Raw genomic sequence first — 22,332 nt, forward strand, 5'->3', positions numbered from 1 at the left:
GTACAGCAGTCTCTAGAGCATAATCCCAAAACGAAAATGGGAGAGTTGTACGGGTCATCATTGATCTCACCATGTCTAGCAAGGTTCGATTTCTCCTTTTAGATACTCCATTATGCTGAGGAGTGTATGGAGGAGTAAGCTGTTGGATAATTCCACATGCTTTAAAATAATCCTTAAACTCTTGGCTTAAGTATTCACCACCTCGATCCGAACGAAGAATCTTGATGGTTTTACCGAGTTGATTTTCAACTTCATTTTTAAACTCTTTGAATGTTTCAAAGACTTCATGTTTATGTTTAAGCAATTAAACATAACCATAACGACTGAAATCATCCGTAGAATAATGAAGCAGTTAGCATATTTCCTTGACACATGCCTAAAAAGGGCTACATACATCGATATGTATTAGTCCAAGTAGTTCCTTAATCCTTTCCGGTTTTATGTGGAAAAGATATACTTGTCATCTTTCCGAAAATACAAGATATGCATTTGTCAAATGATTCATCATTTGATTGTAAGATCCCTTCACGTTGAAGTTTTTCAATGCTTTTCTTGCTAACGGTAATTCGTAAGACACACATTTATCAAACGATTCATCATTTTGTAAGATCTCTTCACATTGAAGACTTTTAATGCGTTTCTTGCTACTTATAATGCCGAAGACACGCATTTATCAAATGATTCATCATTTGATTTGTAAGATATCTTCACATTGAAGTCTTTAAATGCGTTTCTTGACAAAAATTAAACAAGATGACCATGTCAAAGATAGAGTCCAAGTTAACTTGACTCTTTTGCTATTGAATTATCATTTGAATCTCATCAACACTTATAATTCAGTTAAGAAGATACTTGAAGAACTGGTTAAACCAACTTGCTTCTTCTTCTTGTTCAACTCAGCTAGATACTTAGGACAATTCCTCTTCCAGTGTCTCACTATAGCATAGTAATGACAAGCCTGGTCTTTAGCCGTATGCTCCTTTTTCCAAAGGGTCTTTTAAGGTTTTGAGACTAAACACTTTGTTTCCTCTTACCTAAGTTCTTGCCTTTAGCTTTACGGTTGTTTTGCTTTCTAAACCATTCCCCCCTTGATCATAAGAACTTGGGGTATCTCAGATTTCTTGGACGGTTTTCTTCATACTCAATCAACTTGATATGAAGTCCAACTATGCTATGCAAATCTGCAATTATCACTTATGCCAATAAGAATCGACAGAAGATACGCATAGTTAAACCTTTCCATAATGCTCAAAGTGACTCTTCATCTTGAGTACATGAGCACTCACCGGTTTCCTATACTCGTGTTCAAGTTATAGAGTGACTCAATTAGCTCAAGTAATTTCATCTCCAACTTGTTTTCCGTACATAGACTTGAGTTATTTGATCATATCACACGGATTTTGCAATCCGAATTGCTTTTTGAAGTTTAGGAGACATGCTTCTAGCATCAAATAAGCAACCTCAATGTGTCTATTGTACCGAGTATTTTATGCTTCCAACTGCAAAGCAGTGGCATTCGCATTAGGAATAGCGGTATCTGAGTTTCAATGACATCAGTTTTCTTTTCAACTCTTAGAACAATTCTCTATTGACAAAAACAGTCATTGAAATTGGTTTTAGAAAGTTTTCTCTTTCTAGCATCGACCTGAAAGCCGATTGGTGTATGTTTTGTGAAGGATTTGTTGCCATTTACAAAACAGATTTAAGTTCAATTATCGGTATTTTCGATAATCAATCCTTGAGAAATTAATTACCCAAATGTTTATGGAATAAACAATTAATCTCATCAAGGCTAGGATCCAATTGACATGCAACCATTTCGTCAGTTGAGGTGCTAGAAATGATTGCACTCAAAAGGTAAGTGACGACCAGTAATTGCATTACAAGTGCAATTCCTAGATAGTATGGGACCTACGTAAGACGCTCGATTCATCAAGCGATCTTTTGTAGTCATGTTTTGTCCCATCTTTTGCCACGGGTCAAGGTCTCACCGCTTAACTCGCTTTAAGTCGTCCAACTAAGAACGTGCAAAATTGACCACCACTGTGTACCAGTGAATGGGTTTTGCCATGCAATTGTCATTTCACCACTGTGTACCAGTGAGTAAAATAACGACCCCATAGTCTTAGCAACACAAGAGAGCTCGGTAGCTCCATTTGAACGCACAAAGAAGCGCAAGGGCAAAGGTATGCGATAAAAGCGATTTAAAAACCCGCCCTTTTAGAAGGCTAGCGCACTCCGGCTTATACCTCTCTTAGAGTTTATTCAAATGGGTGAGCCGATGTATCTCAAGGTCGTAGGACTCCAATTTTATTAAAAAATCTCTTATTTCGATATTGCTTAGTCAAGTTTATCTTTTCTCAAAACAATTTTACATCACAATTTATATCTCAATAAATATGCAAAATTATAAACTATAACTATTTAAGCATGCAACGAGTTATGGTAGGCCACCTAAACATGTCACTATGGTTTATCTATGTCTAATCCGGCTCCCCCTTCAAAGAAGAGGACCACATACATCAAGTTACCTTGATTGCGTAAGCCTTAAACATGTACAACACAAACTATTATCATATAATCACATAGTTAGCTTTCTGGAAATTCCAGTAGCTTCACGACCTGTTTAGACCTGTTTCTGGTCCGATTCAGATTTCGAGCAGAACTACAAAGTTTTAGCCCTATGTGTTTAGAATCTACAGTTCAAAGCACGACCTCTAACTCATTACGGATTAAAAGATATGATTTTTTTAGTAAACTGTCGCAAAACAGAAAGTTTATACGAAAAATTCACATTGTCACACAATTAATTATACAATTATCTAGCATAATTAACCCTAATGATCAAGATTTCATATCAATATATCTAAGTAAAAATCATGAATGATTTGCATGAAAAATTCATGATTTTTTTACTTCTTTTTAACAATTAAAAATAAAGGTACAACACATAATTACATACAATTTATCACATAAACATGTAATTAATCAAAACTTGGATTAGGAACCTTAAAAAAAACTTTTTTTTTATTTTCTGGAAAAAACTTTCGAACCATATATATATATTAAATAAAACCTTTTTCTTATTAAATAATGTAATTAAATTACAAAAACAATTTAACTATATATATATTCGAAAATTGAAGATCAAGAACCTTAACCCCCCTTCAAGTTTTGATCTTTTGGTAATCAAAAAACATACATAGTAGGCTCGTGATACCACTGTTGGGTTTTATAACTAATTATCACAACAAATCACAAAGCACGCAACGGAAGACAAGATCTGTGTAGTTTAATTAATTAACCAAAGTATAGAATTTGTACCTTATAATGGAGAGATTGAAGATAAGAACAAGGTTTAACTTAACCTCTCTACGATTGCACACTCAACTGTGGAATGTATGTATGCTAGTACTTGATCACGAACCGAACAACCCTTTGTTTCTAGCTACTACTATCGACCCAAGCAAAAACCAAAAACCCTTTTCTTCTTGTGGTAGTCGAACGAACCAAGGGGAGAGAGAGAGAAGAGATTTTTAGGGTTTTAGAAAACCTAATTAATTGTGTGTGAAAAACAATTAACCTAGGCTTCTATTTATAGACTTAGGAAACTTAATGGCCAAGTCTTGAGGGTTTTGGACCCCTTTGGTCGACTGTCCCCCCCCCCCCCTAGAACATTCTAGAGGGGTTTCCTAATTGTTTCCTAATTCCAACTCTTCTCCGTTAAGTCCGTTAATTAAGTACCGTTAACTTTTAACTCTTTTAACGAACCTCCGTTAGTTTTCCGTGATCAAATTAATTAATCAATTACATTTAATATATTAATCAATTTATAGTTACATTCACGTTGAGGTGTGACCCCGTAGGCTTAAATACTTTTCGGACATACGTTCATTTTACGTAATCATATTCCAACAACAAGTTCTTATAAAACTTAGTTTCTTGACTCATTGCCTAACACAGATGATGTTGAGTTTAAATTTAAGTGGTTTTCTTATGATTAGTTGAATACTCATCAGGTTCAGATTTATTTTATTTCTAATGTATTCTTGTAAATTTTTATTCACATTAGTATGATTTATGTTATTATGTACTTGTTTTATACTTTTATTCATGTTATGTTATATCGTGTTTATTACTTTACTAGTTAATCAAATAAAGTTCAACCCGGACGGTTTAATTTGAATTTTTCAAAACCAAAAAATATGTATAAAAATATACCATGTAAATTGTGTTGTGGATACATAGAGTACTTGAAGGCTGAAGCAACTTAAAGGTATTAAATTAAACCCACATAGATTAAGAAAACCTTACATAGTTTTCTACCCATAAGGATCCAAGTCTAGCTCACTAGAATATAATTGTAAGATTTTGTGGTTAATACCCTTCACAATTGATTTAAGTACAAGCATAAGATGTTTAGGCTTTATTTTCTTTTGGTTAAAAGGATTTGTTTATATTGGATTTTCAATATATCTATTAAAACTTGTTTCCCGTGTGTATACATAGAGTTTATAACTTTATATCAAATCTCTTAATTAATTAATCTAATTTATTCAGTTTCTAATGAATTTGATCAATCTATATTTTATAATTAAATTCCCAAAAACTGTATTTTCATTGAGTTTTCCAAGAGTAATTTTGTTTCAACTTTATCTTGTTTTGTTTTCAAGGATTAATTATTACGAGTAATATTAATATGATGATGAAAAGAATGCATGAGTAGTTGAGTTCGCGTATAAAAAGAAATAAGAAATAAGAAATTCCAAAGAGAGTTATGGATATCACATTATATGTGTAATATATGTATCATATATGTTAAGTATTTCTTTCAAAACAATTAATTTCCACCGTATAACCCATACACTATGATGACATTTCCTTTTATTTTTAGGTATTACAAGTCAAAATGATATTGATGAGCATTAAATTGAGCTTGATTTACTCAATGTCTACAAATGTTGCTTATATAATATAAAGAGTCATTTACAACCATAACCACGTTAAGAGTGTTACACTTGATATTGGGGAGGTGTGGAACGGTAGATCATCAAGATGAGAACAGGGTATGTCTTGAACATCAAGGCCAATGGTTTGATTACTGTAATAGTCTTTTTAATGCTACTAGTCCAACCAGGGAGGGGCGGGGTGTATTTATGTTGGGGAGGATGTCTAAATCAATGTACGTTTCTTTCTGATAAGAAACCCAATGAAAAAATTCCATGTTTTTGGAATTGTGTGAACAAATGTTTTCCTCAACTTAATCAAAATAATGCTGGTCCCATCCGTCCGGGCAATATGCAATTAGATGCGATGAGCCTTAGTAAATCATCACCGGCTAGCGAAATTCCGGGCTCTTCAGTTTCAAATGATCATCCCCATAGACCTATTACTAGTAAATCAAAGTTTCTTCAGTTCGGGTTGGGCAAAAAGTACTATTGCATCATTGGTTGTTCTTTGCAAAGTTGTATGATGCCGACTCGTGGTACGTTTTTTCGCTCTATGTGTATATCTTGTTAATATTTCTGTCTTATTAAACATGTTAAGTTAACAAAAAAAAATCAATTAGTTATGATATTTTTTCTTCTGTTCCAAGATACTACATCTTATATTAATTAGAAATATTTATTGTATTTCTAACTACATTCTGTATATTAACTACAGTCAATTTTTCAAAATATATATATATTTACTAAATTTGACCTTTGGAGTATATTTTTTCTATTGACAAATATAGTTGTAAGTAGTTTGTTACCTCACAGTGGTAATTAGCACTTGGAGTTGAACTCGAAACATTTGAAGAGGACAAAGTCCCCCACATGCTCCTTAGCTCACTAAACCAAAAACTTATTGATCTGATAACTTTTATATTGAACAAAGCCAACTTCATTTTAATTACGTTAATATTAACTAAAATTTTCAACATTATTGACTGAGTTTATTATCTTCTTCTGTATGATGTATGATTTGAATTGAATTGCAGCCAACATAGATTTGAAGACCTGCTTGGTAAGGTGCGCCAAGAAATGCAAATAAACGGAAAGTATCTTAATTTGGCTTATGGAATGGAATGATATATAATAAAATGTTTTTCCTTCCTTGTTAAGATAATGCATTTTCTTTTTTTATTTATTAATGATGTTGGTTTATCTATCACTAACATAATATTAATTCTCTAGATTTCTTTATGGTCCTTATCTATTATCTATAACACCTTTATAATAAAAATAATTTATCACCTTCCAATTTCCATGTTTAGAACTTTTGATATGAAATATATCTATTTTACTCTTATGTTTACAATTCCAATTCAATGTATTTGGTACATTATTTCTGAAAATGATTTGTAACATGTAAAAGTCAAACCACCAATCTATCTTTTATTATATTAAAGCATAGTTGTTTAAATAACTTATTGACCAATCATAGCTCTCGATTTCTTAATATTAATAATAATGTCGTAAGTCTCGTGTTCAGTTGGATACAGATCTAAAATCTAGCAGTATATTATAAAACTAGATTAAACTCATGCGTTGCATGGTAAATACCTTTTGTTATAAAAATATGTTAAATATTGTACCAACAACATATTCAAATGTAAATTTACGCAAATAAATCATAAATGAATATATTTTAAGTCATGCAAACATGTAACAACAAAAGAACTAAAAAAATAAAGTATATAAATAAGTACGTAAGTAAGTTTAAAATTTGAAAGTTTTTATTCCATATATAATTATTCACTAAACAATTTGACTAAGTATTTCCTTTAAATAATATAACAAAATACTAATAAGAAGAAAAAAAGAAAAGAAAAATAAACAAAAAGTTTAGTTGATGCTCAATAACTTGAATCACATTAACCTTAAACTATTCACATTAAATAAAATTAAATTTTTTTTAACTATAGTAGATACATAAACAAAAATTTTGTTAAAAAACCAAAGTTATAAAACTTATTTGAATTCTATTAAGTACAACAAAATTTAATGATCCTAGGCTACCCGTAATACATATCTAACCATATTAAAATAATATTAATTAATTAATCTTTAATAATTGAAAAACCCTAATCCATATCCCAAATTATACATGATACGATCTTTTATGGAGATTGGTTATGTATATTTGATAAATATTTTATAAAGAAACTGATATATAAATGATAACTAAATTTGATAAAATATTTATTTATTATTGATTTGTTGGTGATTAGGATTAGAATATGATAAATTGGAATATGATATAACAATATTAAATGTGAAATAGATAGAAAATCGCCACATATGAAAAATGTTTATTTGTTAAAAAGATAGGATAGCAACATAGAATTTTTCATATCCTCTTTTAGTTATATAGAGAGAAGATTAGCTTCTTATTTATGGAAATGTTAAAACTTGTGTAATATTTACACATAGCACCCTTTAAAATGTTTGTATCTACACTACCCACCTACCGTTAATAGTTAAATTACAATATCAATAATTAATTTTTCAAAATATCCACATTAATCCTTTACATCGATTACTTTTACATCAATAACTTACATCATTTGACAATGCCTCCGCCACTAACAATCGTCTCCACCACCACACGGTCGTCACGACGACTACCGCCGCATTGCGCGGGTACCGTGATATAATCTTTAAAAAATATACAGGGGTATGCTTCCTATCATAATATACGGGATAAGGATCAAACAACTAGGGAACGTTTTAGATGTGTGAATGTATCTTTTGCACGTATGAAGTAAACTTTAGAACGCAAATATATATTATGCAGTATTTACCATCGTATTTTCGCAACAAAGTACATACACATGCCTGAATCCATCAATGGTATGGGGTTGTATATATTCAGGTTCAATTTGCAATAAAATTTTCAATTGTGTTTCATTGAACTCTTTAGATGTACGTTGATATGGAAAATGATTAATGTGTCTAAAAATGTAGGCCTAAAAAGAAAGAGTTGACATATGACATAATCAATGTAAAGATTAAGAAAGAGAAAATGTAAAATCCACGTGACAAAATTAAATGGATTAGACATAATTTTAGGCATAATTATTAGGCATGTCTATCATTACTCCGTTGATATTACGAGTAGTTCAATCTTTTATAATTATGGTGGTCAAATTGACAATATATATATATATATATATATATATATATATATATATATATTATATATATAGGGTAGAGATCCTGGAAGAAAGTGTCTTAAGAAGAGAAGGTCATATAGGCCAATTAGAACGCGACATGTGTCAAAATGGAAAAAAAATGCGCGGTGGCATTTTGGTAAATAAATCAAACTTTTTTGAAGCTTGGTCAGCCTGGGTTCTAGGTCAGCTTAGGTTCTGATCAGCTTGGTAGGTCAACTTGGGTTCTGGGTTAGCTTGGTTGCTCAACTTGGTCTGGGTCAGCTTGGGTTCTAATCAGCTTGGTTGGTCAGCATGATCAGTTTGGTCAGATTGGGGTTAGGGTCAGGTTGGGTCAGCTTAGTTAGCTTGGGTTGGGTTAGGTTGACACAATCTACACAAATATAGATTATGGGTTTTGGGTCAGCTTGGGGTTAGGTTGGGTCAGCTTGGGGTTGGGTTGGGTCAACTTGGGGTCTGGTTCAGGTTGGGTCAGATTGGGTCAGTTTGGTTAGCTTGGGTTGGGTCAGCTTGACACAATCTACACAAATGTAGATTAATCTACACAAATGTAGCTAATTGGTTTTGGATCAGCTTGGGTTCAGCTTAGGGTTGGGTTGGGTCAGCTTGGGGTCTGGGTCAGGTTGGGTCAGTTTGGTTAGCTTGGGTTGGGTCAGCTTGACACAATCTACACAAATGTAGATAATGGGTTTTGGATCAGCTTGGGGTCAGCTAATGGGTTTTGGATCAGCTTGGGGTCAGCTTGGGGTTGGGTTGGGTTAGCTTGGGGTCTGGGTCAGGTTGGGTCAACTTGGTTAGCTTGGGTTGGGTCAGCTTGACAGAAAACTACACATAATCTACACAAATGTAGATCCCAAGCTGACCCAGATTCTAGGCTGACCAAGCTGACCCATAACCCAGGCTGACCAATCTGACCCAACCAAGCTGACTAACCAAGCTGATCAGAACCCAAGCTGACCCAGAACCCAAACTGACCAACCAAGCTGACAAACCAAGCTGATCATAACCCAAGCTGACCCAGACCCAGGCTGACCCAAAACCAGGCTGACAAAAGTTTGATTTATTTACAAAAATGCCACTGTTTTTTTTTTTAAATCCACATGTCACGTTCTGATTGGTTCATAAGACATTCTCTCTTCTCTCCTTAAAGACACCTTCTTATTTGATATTTCTCATATATATATATATTCAAGGTACGTGGTAAGTATTGGGTTTTGGAAATGGTGTAAATGTCATTGAATATCTAATGGTTTGATCGACTACTTCAAGTAATGGTATGATTAGTCGCACCATGACTAATAGTACTGCTCGAAAAACGTATATAGTCTTGATAAGATACACGTAAAAAAAAATGTACTCGAATATAATTAAAAGCTACAATATCGAACTATGTGTCACATTTAATTCGAGTAAAATAACATTTTGCAAGTTGCAATTGCAACAAATCTTAGGGCGCGTTTGGTTCGCGAAATGTTTTTGGAAGGAATGAAATCTTTCAAAGGAATTGAAATCTGAAGGAATGGAATTTGACGGAATGTTTTTGATTTTTTGAAGATTCAAGTGAGGGACGGAATGAGATTCCTTCCCCCATCTCCAAGGAATGGAGATTCCATCAAATGAGGGAATGTTAACATTCCAACGAAATGTGATTCCTCCATCTTTAACCAACCAAACACACTAAGGAATGAAATTCAATTCCAATTCCATCAGATTTCATCAAATTCTGTGAACCAAACGCGACCTTAGGGTGGGGGAGTACCTTCCCGTCCCTCCCGCCCGTTAGGTAGAAATAAAATAAATAATTTTATTTCTTTTATTAATTCAAAATCTTTTATTATAAAAACCGTACATCGATAAATTATAAAAATTATATCGGTATTTGTAAAATTTCATGATCTTTCATTAAAGTGGTAATTCGATATACTTTCGGCGAATTTTTAAATCCAAGGGCGGAGCCCGTCAGGTAGATGACCCCATCACTGCTACCGTTGCCACGGCGCCATTACATCACCACCCCATCATCACCTTCATTACCGCCGTAATGCATGAGTACCTTTATCTCGTATACTATAATAATTCATGTAAAATTGTTTATATTTGTGTATTTATTTATTTTTTATTTGTTGCAACTAAAAGCATACAGTGACCCAACAGTGCCAAAAATAATACAGTACTCTATAAAAAAAAGTTTGAAGAGCCAATCAGCCAATTTAAAACGCAGCGGAATAGCGGATGGCGCCAAACATATAAAAAGAAGAAAGTAGCTCTGTGAATTTCAATCAGGGTCTCAAAAATCCCAAATCAACCATCTTCCTTCAATGGCGTCCTCTTCACCGCCGATTTCACTTTCCGATAACACGCACCTCATTCCACTCTCCGACGCCCACTCCTCTCTTTCCTCTGTCATCTACGGTACCTCTCCCCCCCCCTCTCTCTCTCTCTCTATATATATATATATACACACACACACATACAGACACCTGATAATTACTTTCGAAATCAACGAATGATCGAAGCTCAATTTTGAATAAATTTTTGCATCATGTTAACCTAATTTATTACTACTTATATAATTAGGTTAATAGATTCATAAGCATCTTTCCGATTAGGTTAGAATGTATCATATGCATATTACTACATTTAATATAACTTTGTTAGTGTATCGTATTTGATTATTTGTTATAATTAGATTCGAGAAGGCTATTCGGTTATTATTTCCTATACTGCAAGCATTTGTACCGAATGTTGATCCTAAATAGTTAGTAATTTAGATTCACATAGTTTTCCGATAAGATATTCAAACTGCGTTATGTATGTTATGATTAGATGAGTTACGTTTTCCTAAGTTATGCGTAATACATTTTGTTTACGTTTGTCGTAGTTGATTGTGTATTAAAGTGAAATCTCAGAACACTGTATGCATTTTATTCTTAGTACTATGATAATTTAGGCTAAATGTTGACATATTAAGTTACTTATTTAGAATGGCACGCATTTTTAGCTGAAGTTTTGTTACAAGTCTGTTTTAAGGAATATAGTTTTATAGATTAATATCGAGATACAAAGGTATACGAGTGAATTTGCTATCTCGTTTATTTTCGTGCTTGTGTTTGGTTTCTAATTGTCATGATGATTTCAGCTAGAGGAAAGAAGAAAGAGGAAAGCTAGGGGTTAGTATCAGCTTACACTACTAAAGACAGTATAGTTTTACGTCTGACAAAGTGACAATATTATAAATCCAAATAACAACTAAGAAAAAGACTAGTTTATTGTGAGTAGACTTATCAAATCTAATTCTTTGTGTAGGCAATGGTATTTGGTTTTTATATGATAGTTATCCTGTTATTAAGCAAATGTAATTTCGTTACTCAATGATTCTTGTTTGAAGTGTTTAATTAATTCGTGATTGGTCTATACAAAATATCCGATTGCTGGCCATTGGTGATAAGACCACAATCCGTAATTCTATAGACTTAACCAAGATCAGGATATAATAAGTTTTAAATTTGTATTTGCCCCATGGTACAGTTACCACTCTGATAAGTGTCACAGCTACTCATGTTTGTAAGTTTAACTTCTACTGTTGCGTGTAATGAATACATATCTGATGAGGTTTGTTAACTTTAATATATGCAAAAGCTTTATTTTCTCTACTTTGAATGGTTCTGCTTCCATCTTATATAGTAATTTGATCACTCTTGTGTATTCGCAGATCTTTCGCAGCAAGTGCAAGCTGGGATGGAAAATATGCTTAAGATGATCACGTGAGTAAACTCCTTAGAATACCAGTATTGACGTTAGATTAATGGCCAGTATTCACTCAATTAACAAAGCGATTGTGAGAGCTTTATGAGAAGTACTGTTTTTGCCTGATTATCTCATTTCACTCTTTTACATGCCATTTGACTAAGTATATGCTCACACTCTCTAATTAATATAATGGCCCTTTGTGATGGCACCTGATAATATCTCGTTTGAAAGTCTTTATGCTCTCTTTGCCACCCCTATCCAGACTCTGATGGCTGACTCTTAATTCAATACTCGAGAGTTATCAAAGTGATCTTACCGGCTACTACTATTTAGTCTATGTGAATGATCACATTCATGAAGACGTCTTTCTGTCGCTCTTGTCTCTGTACTCATTTCTAATTTATTTCCTACACAGTGAAATTGACCATAGCTCTGGTGGAATAATAGAAGACATTGAGAAATGCAGAGAGTCTGCTCTTGAGAGGAAAAGAAATTTAGAGGATGACAAAGAGCGTTTCCAGAAAGCAGCTTACTCTGTGTTAGACATGCTGAATAACAGGGATCGTAGCTAAAATTCTGGTAAGCATTGACCCTTACTCATTTATTTTAATCTTTCGTACAGATAAATCTTTTGAAACTGTGTGAAACAGATGCTATATAATAGGTCATTATATTCTGTAATCCTTTATCTTACATTCTGCATACGTATTTGCACACACTTTAAAAACTGAAGTTTAATGCAACTTCTTTTTTTGGAAAATGTTTTGGATGTTATATCCTCATGTATTCATGATATATACAAGTGGTCATCCTCTCTTAAAGCATTAAGATCTTCCACTTGAGATGCATCAGACATGAGAATCATGGTTCCTCTTCGTCCAAACTTCTTCTCTGCATGACAATATAACTAGGTTGTAAGCCTTCTTAAATTAAAAAATAAATATATTTCATTTAAGATAAATTAGTTACTTTCAATCCCACATAAGCCTCTTTTCATCTAAAATTGTATATGGAATTCACATAAGGTGTTCTATCTTATAATGCACTATTTGGAATCGGATTGCTTACCTGCTAAGTTAAAAAGTTCCTCTATTGATTCTGGTAGGTGGACAAGTTTTCCTGTCATTTTTCTGTCTGGTTCTTCCTCATTTGGATGGTGGCCATGGATTACAACCCTTAAGGGAAATGTGTTTGAAAGTACAGAAGTGGGTGTTCCTGCATATAATAGCAGTAAGTTGTTAATTAGATTATTCAGCGTCTCATAACATAAAAGAAAAATATATATGACTATTCCATTTATTTAAAACATTCACAATTTAGTGTAGAAAGTCGGAAAGTGGTTTGGCCCTCATTTAATTAAAAGTGAAAATTTATTTTATTGGAGACTATGGCTTTCAGATTATCCAATCAGAATGTTCAAAGGTTTTCCTTATTGTTACTTTAGTTGTTTTTATTATTTATCTTTACTTGTGAGATACTTTAACAATAACCAACCTTCTCTATCTTCTCGGCCATAGTTTGAGGCTTCATGGTTTTTTGATTCGCCAATTGGGGTGGTTTGCTGCGATGAGTATGTAAAGAAAAATGTTACCTTTCATCTGACAATGCTGGAATTTCATAGCTCCTATGAATTACTTGTATAAAAATGGCTAAATGGGGACTAGATTACACTGATGACTGATCACGAAATATATAACTGTAAATTGTAAGTGGCGAGGTCTTTGCTTCAGCAAGACTTTTTTATAATGCCAAATTGTATGAATATATCTTTACATATTTTCAGCAATCAGTATGCTAAATCTTGCTTATACTTCATGTGCTACATCATGTTCTCGGGTGATTTATATGTAGGAATAATATAGAATATGTTCTTAAAGAAGCAGAATATAAAGACTTATGAAGATATTCCCTCCAATTATTACATTGATATGAAGGCGAGACTGATACTCTTATGTTAAATACTTGAGAGAAGTTCAAAAAACAAGAGTGAAGATTCTTAAATCGCAATAACTTGTTTGAAATGAATATTAAGAAGTAAAGAAACCATAATGATTGATCACTGTCAAACTGAATAATAATAAGTTATGCTTAATTTAACTAAGCAAACTTGTTCTATGGATGGCTAACAGCTTACACAGTTACTTTATGTATATTTGTTCTTATGTATTAGCACATCCACCACGCTAATTAACCTATTTTGCACTATGAACTAGTTAACTGAAGTAAAAATGTGAATCAGTTGTGAAAACACCGAAATTTCCATGTCCTATAAAGATTTATCCATTGAGTTAGCACTTAGCAGTTATGATAATGCGGAAATTGTAGATATAATCTACTGCCATATAACTCTATTAAGTATTACCTCAATATTCAAGTCCATCAGAAGCTCTGTCAATAATGGCATCTCATTTTGCACCTCCTTCTTTAAGTCCTTCAGATACTGTGAACAAACATGCCAGTTTACAAATGAGATTTATGTTAATTAAGAGGCTGTGAAAGTAATATGACATGGCCACAAGAACAGGCTTGCATGTTTTCTGGCTAATCGGGATTTGTGTGTTAATATTAAGGGGTTTTTGAGATATATTATTTTTGACCTTTATAGTTAAAATCTAAAGACATATTTGAATGAGACCTGTGTGAAGTTTGACATTATTGTCTTTCCGTCTTCATCAAGTGGCTGCACTAGTTGCTTAAAGTGATGATGACTAATCCGGACTACCTGAGAAAGTTTCTTGCTTCTCACTGTGAATGGTTGGGGGATGTTGAAGAACACCCCAATTTCCCCAAACATATCCATCGGGCCTAATTTTAATAAGTACTGGAACATAGAAAGGGACATTGCTTAATACCGTAACATCAAATACACATACAAATCATAATTTGTGTGTATCAGTTTTGCAGTTTATCATATCTGTATATTCTTCTCCTCATAACAGGACGTTTTTTAATTTGTTTATTTTTTAATGTCTATGCAAGATCTAAGCTATTTAGTGTTTGTATGCAGTACATACATCACTGTAGAATTTTTTTCATAAACTCTGGTTTTTATTATCATATGTTTTTATATCCAGGGGCAGGATACCGCAGACTTCTTTTGCACATGTCAGTTTTCAAGAATGTTGCAGTCAACTTGATATGGTTTTAATGGTATGTAAAACTTGTCAAATTCTTGTTGGATTGAAGCTTCGTACATTATCTCATTGGTTTTTGATTCACTAAGATGTTAGGTCCGGTGCAGTTACTTTTTGACAGGCCTTACTTCCAAGATATATACAGTAACCTCTAGGTGTGTTCTATTAATCTGATTTAGTGATTTTTATGTGTGACCATATATTCAGTGGTCATCATTCTATAGTCTGCATATAAAGTTGTAAGATTGCATATCCACATTATTAAGGTGCATCCTATAGTCTGTTGATGGTATAAGCACGACTGTGCGATCTGGATCTTTACATGCTAGTTAAATGCTCAATTTTATGTTGCCCAGACAGAAAATGTATACCTGCTCCATTCCATTTTTGTGTGTCAGCACCTCCTGAAATTTTTAGGCAATTAGAATTCCAGATGGAGACATCAAATATGCATTTGAGTTGTGAAAGATCATATACCATGGCTCCAGATACTACAATATAGAAATCTGTTGGTATCTCATTTTGTAGTATAACTTCAACCTTGGGTGGAAAGTATTCTGCTTTCAAATCTGTAACCTGCAAACAGAAACCATATTACCATGATGTGTTTAGAAAATAGATCACTGTCCAGTACTTGGTAGTCCGGTGTATTAATAGTGGTGTTGTACGAGACAGGAATCATACCAACTGCCTGCTGAGGTCTTCTGAAATGCCTTTAAAGAGATACGTCTTCTCAACGGTTTTTCGGAATAGATGTTGGGCAATGCTAGATCTAATCGCTTTTGGTAGGTCCTCTAGAACTTCTTCTTGCTGCAGTTCAGCTGTCTTGAACTTAAGTTGCGTGTGTGCCAACATTTGTTCTTTCAACCCTTCAGGAAGTCTGTTCTTGCTTGCATATCTTAAGATCTCATTGATCGAATCCCTCTAATAGCGTTATAGAGATAGATTAGATGGCGTAACTAGAGGTTGAAAATGGGCATGTTGGTTAATGGACTAATGTAGGTCTGATTGAATGAGTTATAATATAACCCTTCAGGAAGTCTGTTCTTGTTGCATATTTTAACATCTCATTGATCAAATCCTTCTGATAGCATTATAGAGATAGGTTAGATGGCTTAAGTAGAGGTGGAAAAATGGGCACATTGAGTACAGGTTAGTAACTTAGTATAGCTCTGGGTTTAAATGAGGTGTTATAATATATGTTCAATTGGGTTTGATGGGGTTGACCCTACTGGCCTACTTATAGTCCAATAAATAGTGAAAAACTCAAAAATGAATACAAAGACTCTGTTGCATAGGCATACTGGCCTACTTAAGTCAACCCTTTCATAAGTAAATGGGTAGAAAATGTCATATCTTGGCTTAATCCAATTCGCAATCTAGTTAAATCAAGGTGGTACTTACCAAGGCAAAAGTTTTGACAGCACTATGGACGACTAGATTGGTCATGTTACCGATTAGATAAGAAGTGAGTCCGATGTTGAACAACATATAAAAGATATTGAACACCTTCTCTCCTGTATTTACTGCATGCAAATCTCCATAGCCCACTGTAGTAAGGGTCACAATTGACCAGTACATTGAATAGGTGTATCCCAGCCAAATGCTTCTATCCTCGAAGTTGCCATTAATAGATCCAATCCATGTATGATCTGAGGGTTCATGATGAGTGGCTATCCAGTAGTAGAAGCAGCCAGCTGAGTGTACTGCAAATAGTGTTACCTGTGATAATTTAAACCATAAGTTAGTCTAGCAACATGACATTCATTGGATGTGGATGTGGATGTGGCAAGGTACGGCAAGTTGGATCATCGGTTAAAATGTGTGAAATTCTTGTAAGAGTCCAAACAGGCTAAGCAGGAATGATTTGCTATTTGCTAACACTTTTCTTTTTGGTCCATTTCGTTACGAGTAATCTTTGCATTAATTATAATTAGGGTTATTTACTGAAATGGTACCTGGACTATCCATCATATTACTGGTTTCATACCTATAACTTTAAAATTACTCTCATCATACCCCAACTTATCAATTTTTCACTCAGACGATACCTGACTTGACGGGCGTCAGTTTGGCTGTTAAGTTGGGGTATGACTACCGTAAAATTTTAAAGTTTTAGGTATGAAACCAGTAATATGGTGTATAGTCCAGATATCATTTATGTAGTTATTATTATTATTATTATTATTATTATTATTATTATTATTATTATTATTATTATTATTATTATGGTTGTTGTTGTTTTTTTAATTACACAAAGTAGATTGATATTTTTTTTAAAAATATTTATATTTATTTTATAAAAGAATACTTTATTTTTATAAAAAAATTATTGTAAATATTTAATTTTTTATTAAAAACTATTAATATTTCAAAAACTATTATTTATAAAATTTATTTTTTAATAAAATAATATTTCTTTTATAAAAGATCATTTTTAGTACAAAGTTTTTATTTTTATAAAAAAAAAATTTCAATCTTCTTTTTTAAAGGGGTGAACCGGAAATAATATCATAATTTCTTGTATTTCATTAGTACCTGTACAACTACTGCATTAGTACCTGTACAACTACTATGTAAGGTTTGAATCAGCTCAAAACAGATTTAATCAACTCCATGTGGTGGTATCCATTCAAGACTTCACGTTCATTTATCAATGCTTTACATGAAATTAATGTACTGTTTCCGATTTACTTATTTTTTTTAAATTAAAAATAAATAAATATGAAATAAATAAAATCATCATGGATCTATAATTTGATTGATTAATATTTTTTAATAAAAAAACTACATATTTACAATATTTTTTATAAAAATAAAGTATTCTTTTATAAAATAAAAGTAAATATTTACAAAAAATATCAATATACTTTTTAAAATTATTTATTCCTAAATAATACTTTGTGTAATTAAAACAACAACCATAATAATAATAATAATAATAATAATAATAATAATAATAATAATAATAATAATAATAGTAAAAACATCACTTCCATTAGAAATTAATAGGATTTACAATAAATTATAGTAATATAATAATAATAATAATAATAATAATAATGATGATGATGATGATGATGATGATGATGATGATGGTTAATTACATAAATGACACCTGAACTATCCATTATATTACTGGTTTCATACCTAAAACTTTAAAATTTACCGTAGTTATACCCCAACTTAACGGTCAAACTGACGCCCATCAGGTCAGGTATCGTTCGTGTGGAGAATTGATAAGTTGGGGTATAATGAGAGTAATTTTAAAGTTATAGATATGAAATCAGTAATATAATGGATAGTCTATGTACCATTTCAGTAAATAACCCTTATAATTATAAAAACAATATCATTCAACCAGTTTTTAAGTTATGTTATAGCAAGTATGATTAAATAGTACTAACAAATACAAGTTTGAGGGTTCTTGTCCCAAAGTAGCTGAAGCGTGTATCCTTTTCTAGCCTGTTCAGGAAACAAGTGGTCGTCAGTGGATGTTTATCCAAAGCATAGTAGAAGATTATACAAGTACTTATACTAATTTAATATTATTATGGTTTCTAGTTTCTACCTTGAGAAGAGCTCGCTAACACGCCTTAGCCGCCACAACCTTAGCAGATTAAGAAACCCAAAGACCTCCCCACGGTGCAGCTTTCCAGTAAAGATTCGGTATATCGTTTGAAATGGCAGTGTTGATGCCACATCCATTGGGAACATCATATGGGTAACGTACCTTAGTGAACACATAAAATGGAATTGTTAGTGCATGTTTTTGATGCATTTCATGTTTCTTAGAATGGTCTGTCTAGAATACCTTGTGGCTATCTTTTTATGATCATCAACGAGCAGATATGTTGACTTATCCAAGTATGCCACGAAGAAAGTTAAGATAATGTCGCCGACAAAAAAAAAGTCGACAGCCAAATCTACATAAAGGAGAGAGCTTGTAGCCACCTTTTTAAAAGCTAGCTCAAATGGTGACGACCATGCCGAGTATATAACTAATACCACTAGAAATGCTTGCCACCACCTGCATCCTTTTTTGAAATCAACAACAGGAGGTTGCAACTTTGACTAATTTACTCATATCTCGACTCAAATGAGCCATTATTCTTTTTAAATATATCTATAAAATGGGAATGGGTCAAACAGGTCGAATAAGTTGTAAGTTGCTGAACCTTTTTTGCCAAAGCACACAACCTCTTGAATCATATTATTAACAGATTTGGTTTATCATTGCAAGTTGTTTTGCTTATCTGTAGTCATTTATTTCATCATCCGCTTATAAATAGAAAGTCAAGGTGTTTACGGTTTATTACTTTTGAACTGTGCTAATCAAATATCGTTTTGGCTAGTAATCCAACAGCTAGTTGAAGTATTTCTAGGGCACCTAGACGGCTAGACCTAAGATTTTCATGTGGGATACAAACTTAAAATAATAACAAATGATCTAAAAGAGTCCCTTAAGCGTTGGTGTTTATTAGGGTCAAAAACCCATTGGTGTTTATATATGAATGACTCAATCGTTGATGAGATCCAAAAAGTTATGGTTGGGATACACGTTGTTTTCGTTCTACTTGTGTTTGCATTGTGCTTAATGCCTTGGCCCTTATTCCATAAGCGTTATGGTCTTATGCATGCTTAATCAGCTACCTACATTCTACATATAATGTGACCTTAAAACTTTTGAGTTGTGTTTGGAAAAATTAAGTGGGAAATTGACTCAAATTCGGGAGGTTATCTTTCCAATTTGTTGTCTTCCTGAGAAGTTATATTCGCGAAACAGTGAAATTGTTTATTTGTAAATCTGTAAAAAGGATATAATGTTAACAGATGTCATCTGAAAGATATTTCAAGTGTTGTCCATGTCGTAGAAATGGCCATAAACTGTTGGTGCAAGTTATATATTATATTAGTAATAAACAATTGTAACCAAAAGTATTTCCGTTTCATGAGGGGAACTTTGGCATGGGTCATGCAGTGATTGGAAAGGGCCAAAGGGGGGTATGTGAATTGTGAAGTTGTACAATACAAGTACATAGATATAGTGTAAACATTCATTATTAATTTACTAATTAGGGATACAAAATTATAGTTAATGAAAACTACATATTTTGCTGGAGTGTTTCGTGTGTAACATGGTAAATATTCAATGATCTGATATCTGTTTGTTCGTGTTGTGACTTTTAAAAACAATACTTTAATCATATATACTTGAGTTAACATGAATTTTGTTTTAGAATAATCAAGTAGTTAATTTTGGATGCGAGAGAGTATTTGAGTGTTTTATCCTATGTACATTAAACTCTTTCAATCTTATGATGGTAGTTATGAGAATTAATTGCAACTAATCAACCCACTTAAAGAGTTTATATATATATATATATATATATATATATATATATATATATATATATATATATATATTTTAACATCAAACTTTACAATTAAATATCTATAATAATTTTAAATTACCTTATGTTAAGATTTAAACCTTGGTCCTTTAAAAAGCATAAATTTCTACCAAGTGGGTTAATCCCACCTTGACATCTAATAAGTTTCTAATCAGCTTGGTTTTTGATAATTAGTTTAGTCTTTGTAAACTTAGTCATTTTTTAATGCAAATTGTAAAGTTATTATAAATTTGAAGTATGAAAAGTAAATTAGTAACATTTTTAGACTGATCGGAAAAATAGTTTGAAAACCATTATCGGAATGCCTTGGATAATTTGAACCCAAAGAACCTTGGCTGTTGTTTAAACTTTAAACAAGGATAAAAGGTGATAAGCATACTAAATGTTTTAGTTATTGTATTATTAGATTATAAAAGTTGAAAGCATATTAAATAAACATTTAATAGCAATTAGTTCAACTGAAAAACGATTTTCAATCATCAAACCACTTTAATTAAAGAAAAATCATTCTTAAAACATTGATAAGTATAGATCGAAGAAATTTATATAAGCCAATTTTGAATAAATTTTTGTCAGCCCAAAACAGAAAACCAGAAATATCATTAACTGATTAACTTATACAAAATCTATAAACCATATGTAGTCAAAAGTGTGGAATTTAATTTATCACTTGTATAGTTTGAGACGTATCTTCCATAAATATCAAAGTATAATTCCATGCACTAGTTGGCTAGTTAATATATATTTCCATGTATCACTTACAACCTTTAATCATGCAAATATCAAAACTTGAAGAGACAAACTCACTTACCGATAGCGACGATCATAAGGAGCAATGACATATTTCTTAAGAGGAGGAGAGTCGCCACCAATAACAGTTCCGAAAGCTGGTAAGAGACTGCTCGACACTGATGCCAAGTTGTTCATGAAATCCCCACTCGAATGCCTCCGGTATAACAATGGCATCGGAGAGCGAGTTTCTGATGACTTTTCTCTCATCTTAGCCGGGTTAGTCTTGAATTGAAAGAGAGAGAAAGTTAAATGCGATCTATACTTTGCATTTGATGTATAATTAGTTTTAAGATAAGTAGGACTAAATTAGTAATTAAGATGGTATAGGGGACTGTGTTTATTATATTGTTTAGTACATTATTTTGATTAAAGAAATCCAGATGACAATAACATTTTGCTTAGAAGTTATGTTATTGGGTTTGACTTTTTGTATAAGTACAAAATTTTAAATTGACGTGATTAGATAATGGGATCAATAACCTTGGAGACTCAGCAAATTGAGATATTAGCTAGTCGTTTGATGGTTTGACATTGACTATATATGTTATGTGTTTCATCCTTTATTTTTTTTCATTAAAAAAAAGGGGCGCATGATCAATGAAATAAGTAAAGGCCGGTCTAATTAAATGGATCTTTAGAGTTCAAATGGGACAACATTTACCCGACGACGCTTAAGTAGTTAAATAGGTCACAAAACAAGTGGAAACAAGACGGATTAATCTAATCTAACACTATTTTGATACACTTGGTTCTAACTTTTGATTAATATTTTTTTCTTGTTGCAAAAAAAAAAATAAAGAATGAGTAGAATAGTCCTCCATATGTATTAGAAACTAGATTTTGGTCACGTGTTAACACACAGGTTACATAAAGTTTTTGCTTAAAAAATTGTCTATATGAATCAAAGGGAAGATGAAAGCAGACATATTGAATTCCAACTACATCAATTTCATTGCATTAAAACAAACAGTTAAAAAAAAAGTAATACTAAATTACTAATAGCAGGTCTTAAAAATTCAAAGATTCAATTCTATTATGCAAAACACTAACAATAGGTCTTGAATGCACCTCCACCAATTTTAGA

At 32.4% G+C, this 22,332-nt stretch overlaps 2 protein-coding genes across 2 annotated transcripts; one reads left to right on the top strand and one right to left on the bottom strand.

Annotated features, from left to right (window-relative positions):
* The first annotated feature begins 10,416 nt into the window (after positions 1–10,416).
* LOC122585381 lies at positions 10,417–15,370 on the top strand. The gene is made up of 4 exons (XM_043757517.1): positions 10,417–10,570; positions 11,871–11,922; positions 12,324–12,487; positions 14,983–15,370. The coding sequence occupies exons 1-3, from the start codon at positions 10,477–10,479 to the stop codon at positions 12,478–12,480; spliced, it is 303 nt and encodes a 100-aa protein (XP_043613452.1). The 5' UTR covers positions 10,417–10,476; the 3' UTR covers positions 12,481–12,487; positions 14,983–15,370.
* On the bottom strand, positions 12,597–21,455 carry LOC122585380 (potassium channel KAT3-like). Its single transcript, XM_043757516.1, has 13 exons — positions 21,268–21,455; positions 18,857–19,072; positions 18,614–18,775; positions 18,450–18,507; positions 16,447–16,764; positions 15,727–15,966; positions 15,520–15,618; positions 15,414–15,446; positions 14,544–14,729; positions 14,271–14,348; positions 13,403–13,469; positions 12,977–13,123; positions 12,597–12,799 (listed from the first exon to the last, which is right to left on the bottom strand). The coding sequence occupies exons 1-13, from the start codon at positions 21,453–21,455 to the stop codon at positions 12,696–12,698; spliced, it is 1,896 nt and encodes a 631-aa protein (XP_043613451.1). The 3' UTR covers positions 12,597–12,695.
* Between the last annotated feature and the right edge of the window lie 877 nt (positions 21,456–22,332).

This window comes from Erigeron canadensis, chromosome 1, assembly GCF_010389155.1.
Source record: "Erigeron canadensis isolate Cc75 chromosome 1, C_canadensis_v1, whole genome shotgun sequence".
NCBI lineage: Eukaryota > Viridiplantae > Streptophyta > Magnoliopsida > Asterales > Asteraceae > Erigeron > Erigeron canadensis.

Coding starts and splice junctions, on each gene's coding strand:
- LOC122585381 (XM_043757517.1), top strand. CDS start 10,477: ATGGCGTCCTCTTCACCGCCGATTTCACTTTCCGATAACACGCACCTC. Junction 10,571..11,870: donor TCTTTCCTCTGTCATCTACG/GTACCTCTCCCC, acceptor GTGTATTCGCAG/ATCTTTCGCAGCAAGTGCAA. Junction 11,923..12,323: donor AATATGCTTAAGATGATCAC/GTGAGTAAACTC, acceptor TTTCCTACACAG/TGAAATTGACCATAGCTCTG.
- LOC122585380 (XM_043757516.1), bottom strand. CDS start 21,455: ATGAGAGAAAAGTCATCAGAAACTCGCTCTCCGATGCCATTGTTATAC. Junction 15,967..16,446: donor CTGTCAAAACTTTTGCCTTG/GTAAGTACCACC, acceptor TAACGCTATTAG/AGGGATTCGATCAATGAGAT. Junction 13,124..13,402: donor TGGCCGAGAAGATAGAGAAG/GTTGGTTATTGT, acceptor TATTATATGCAG/GAACACCCACTTCTGTACTT.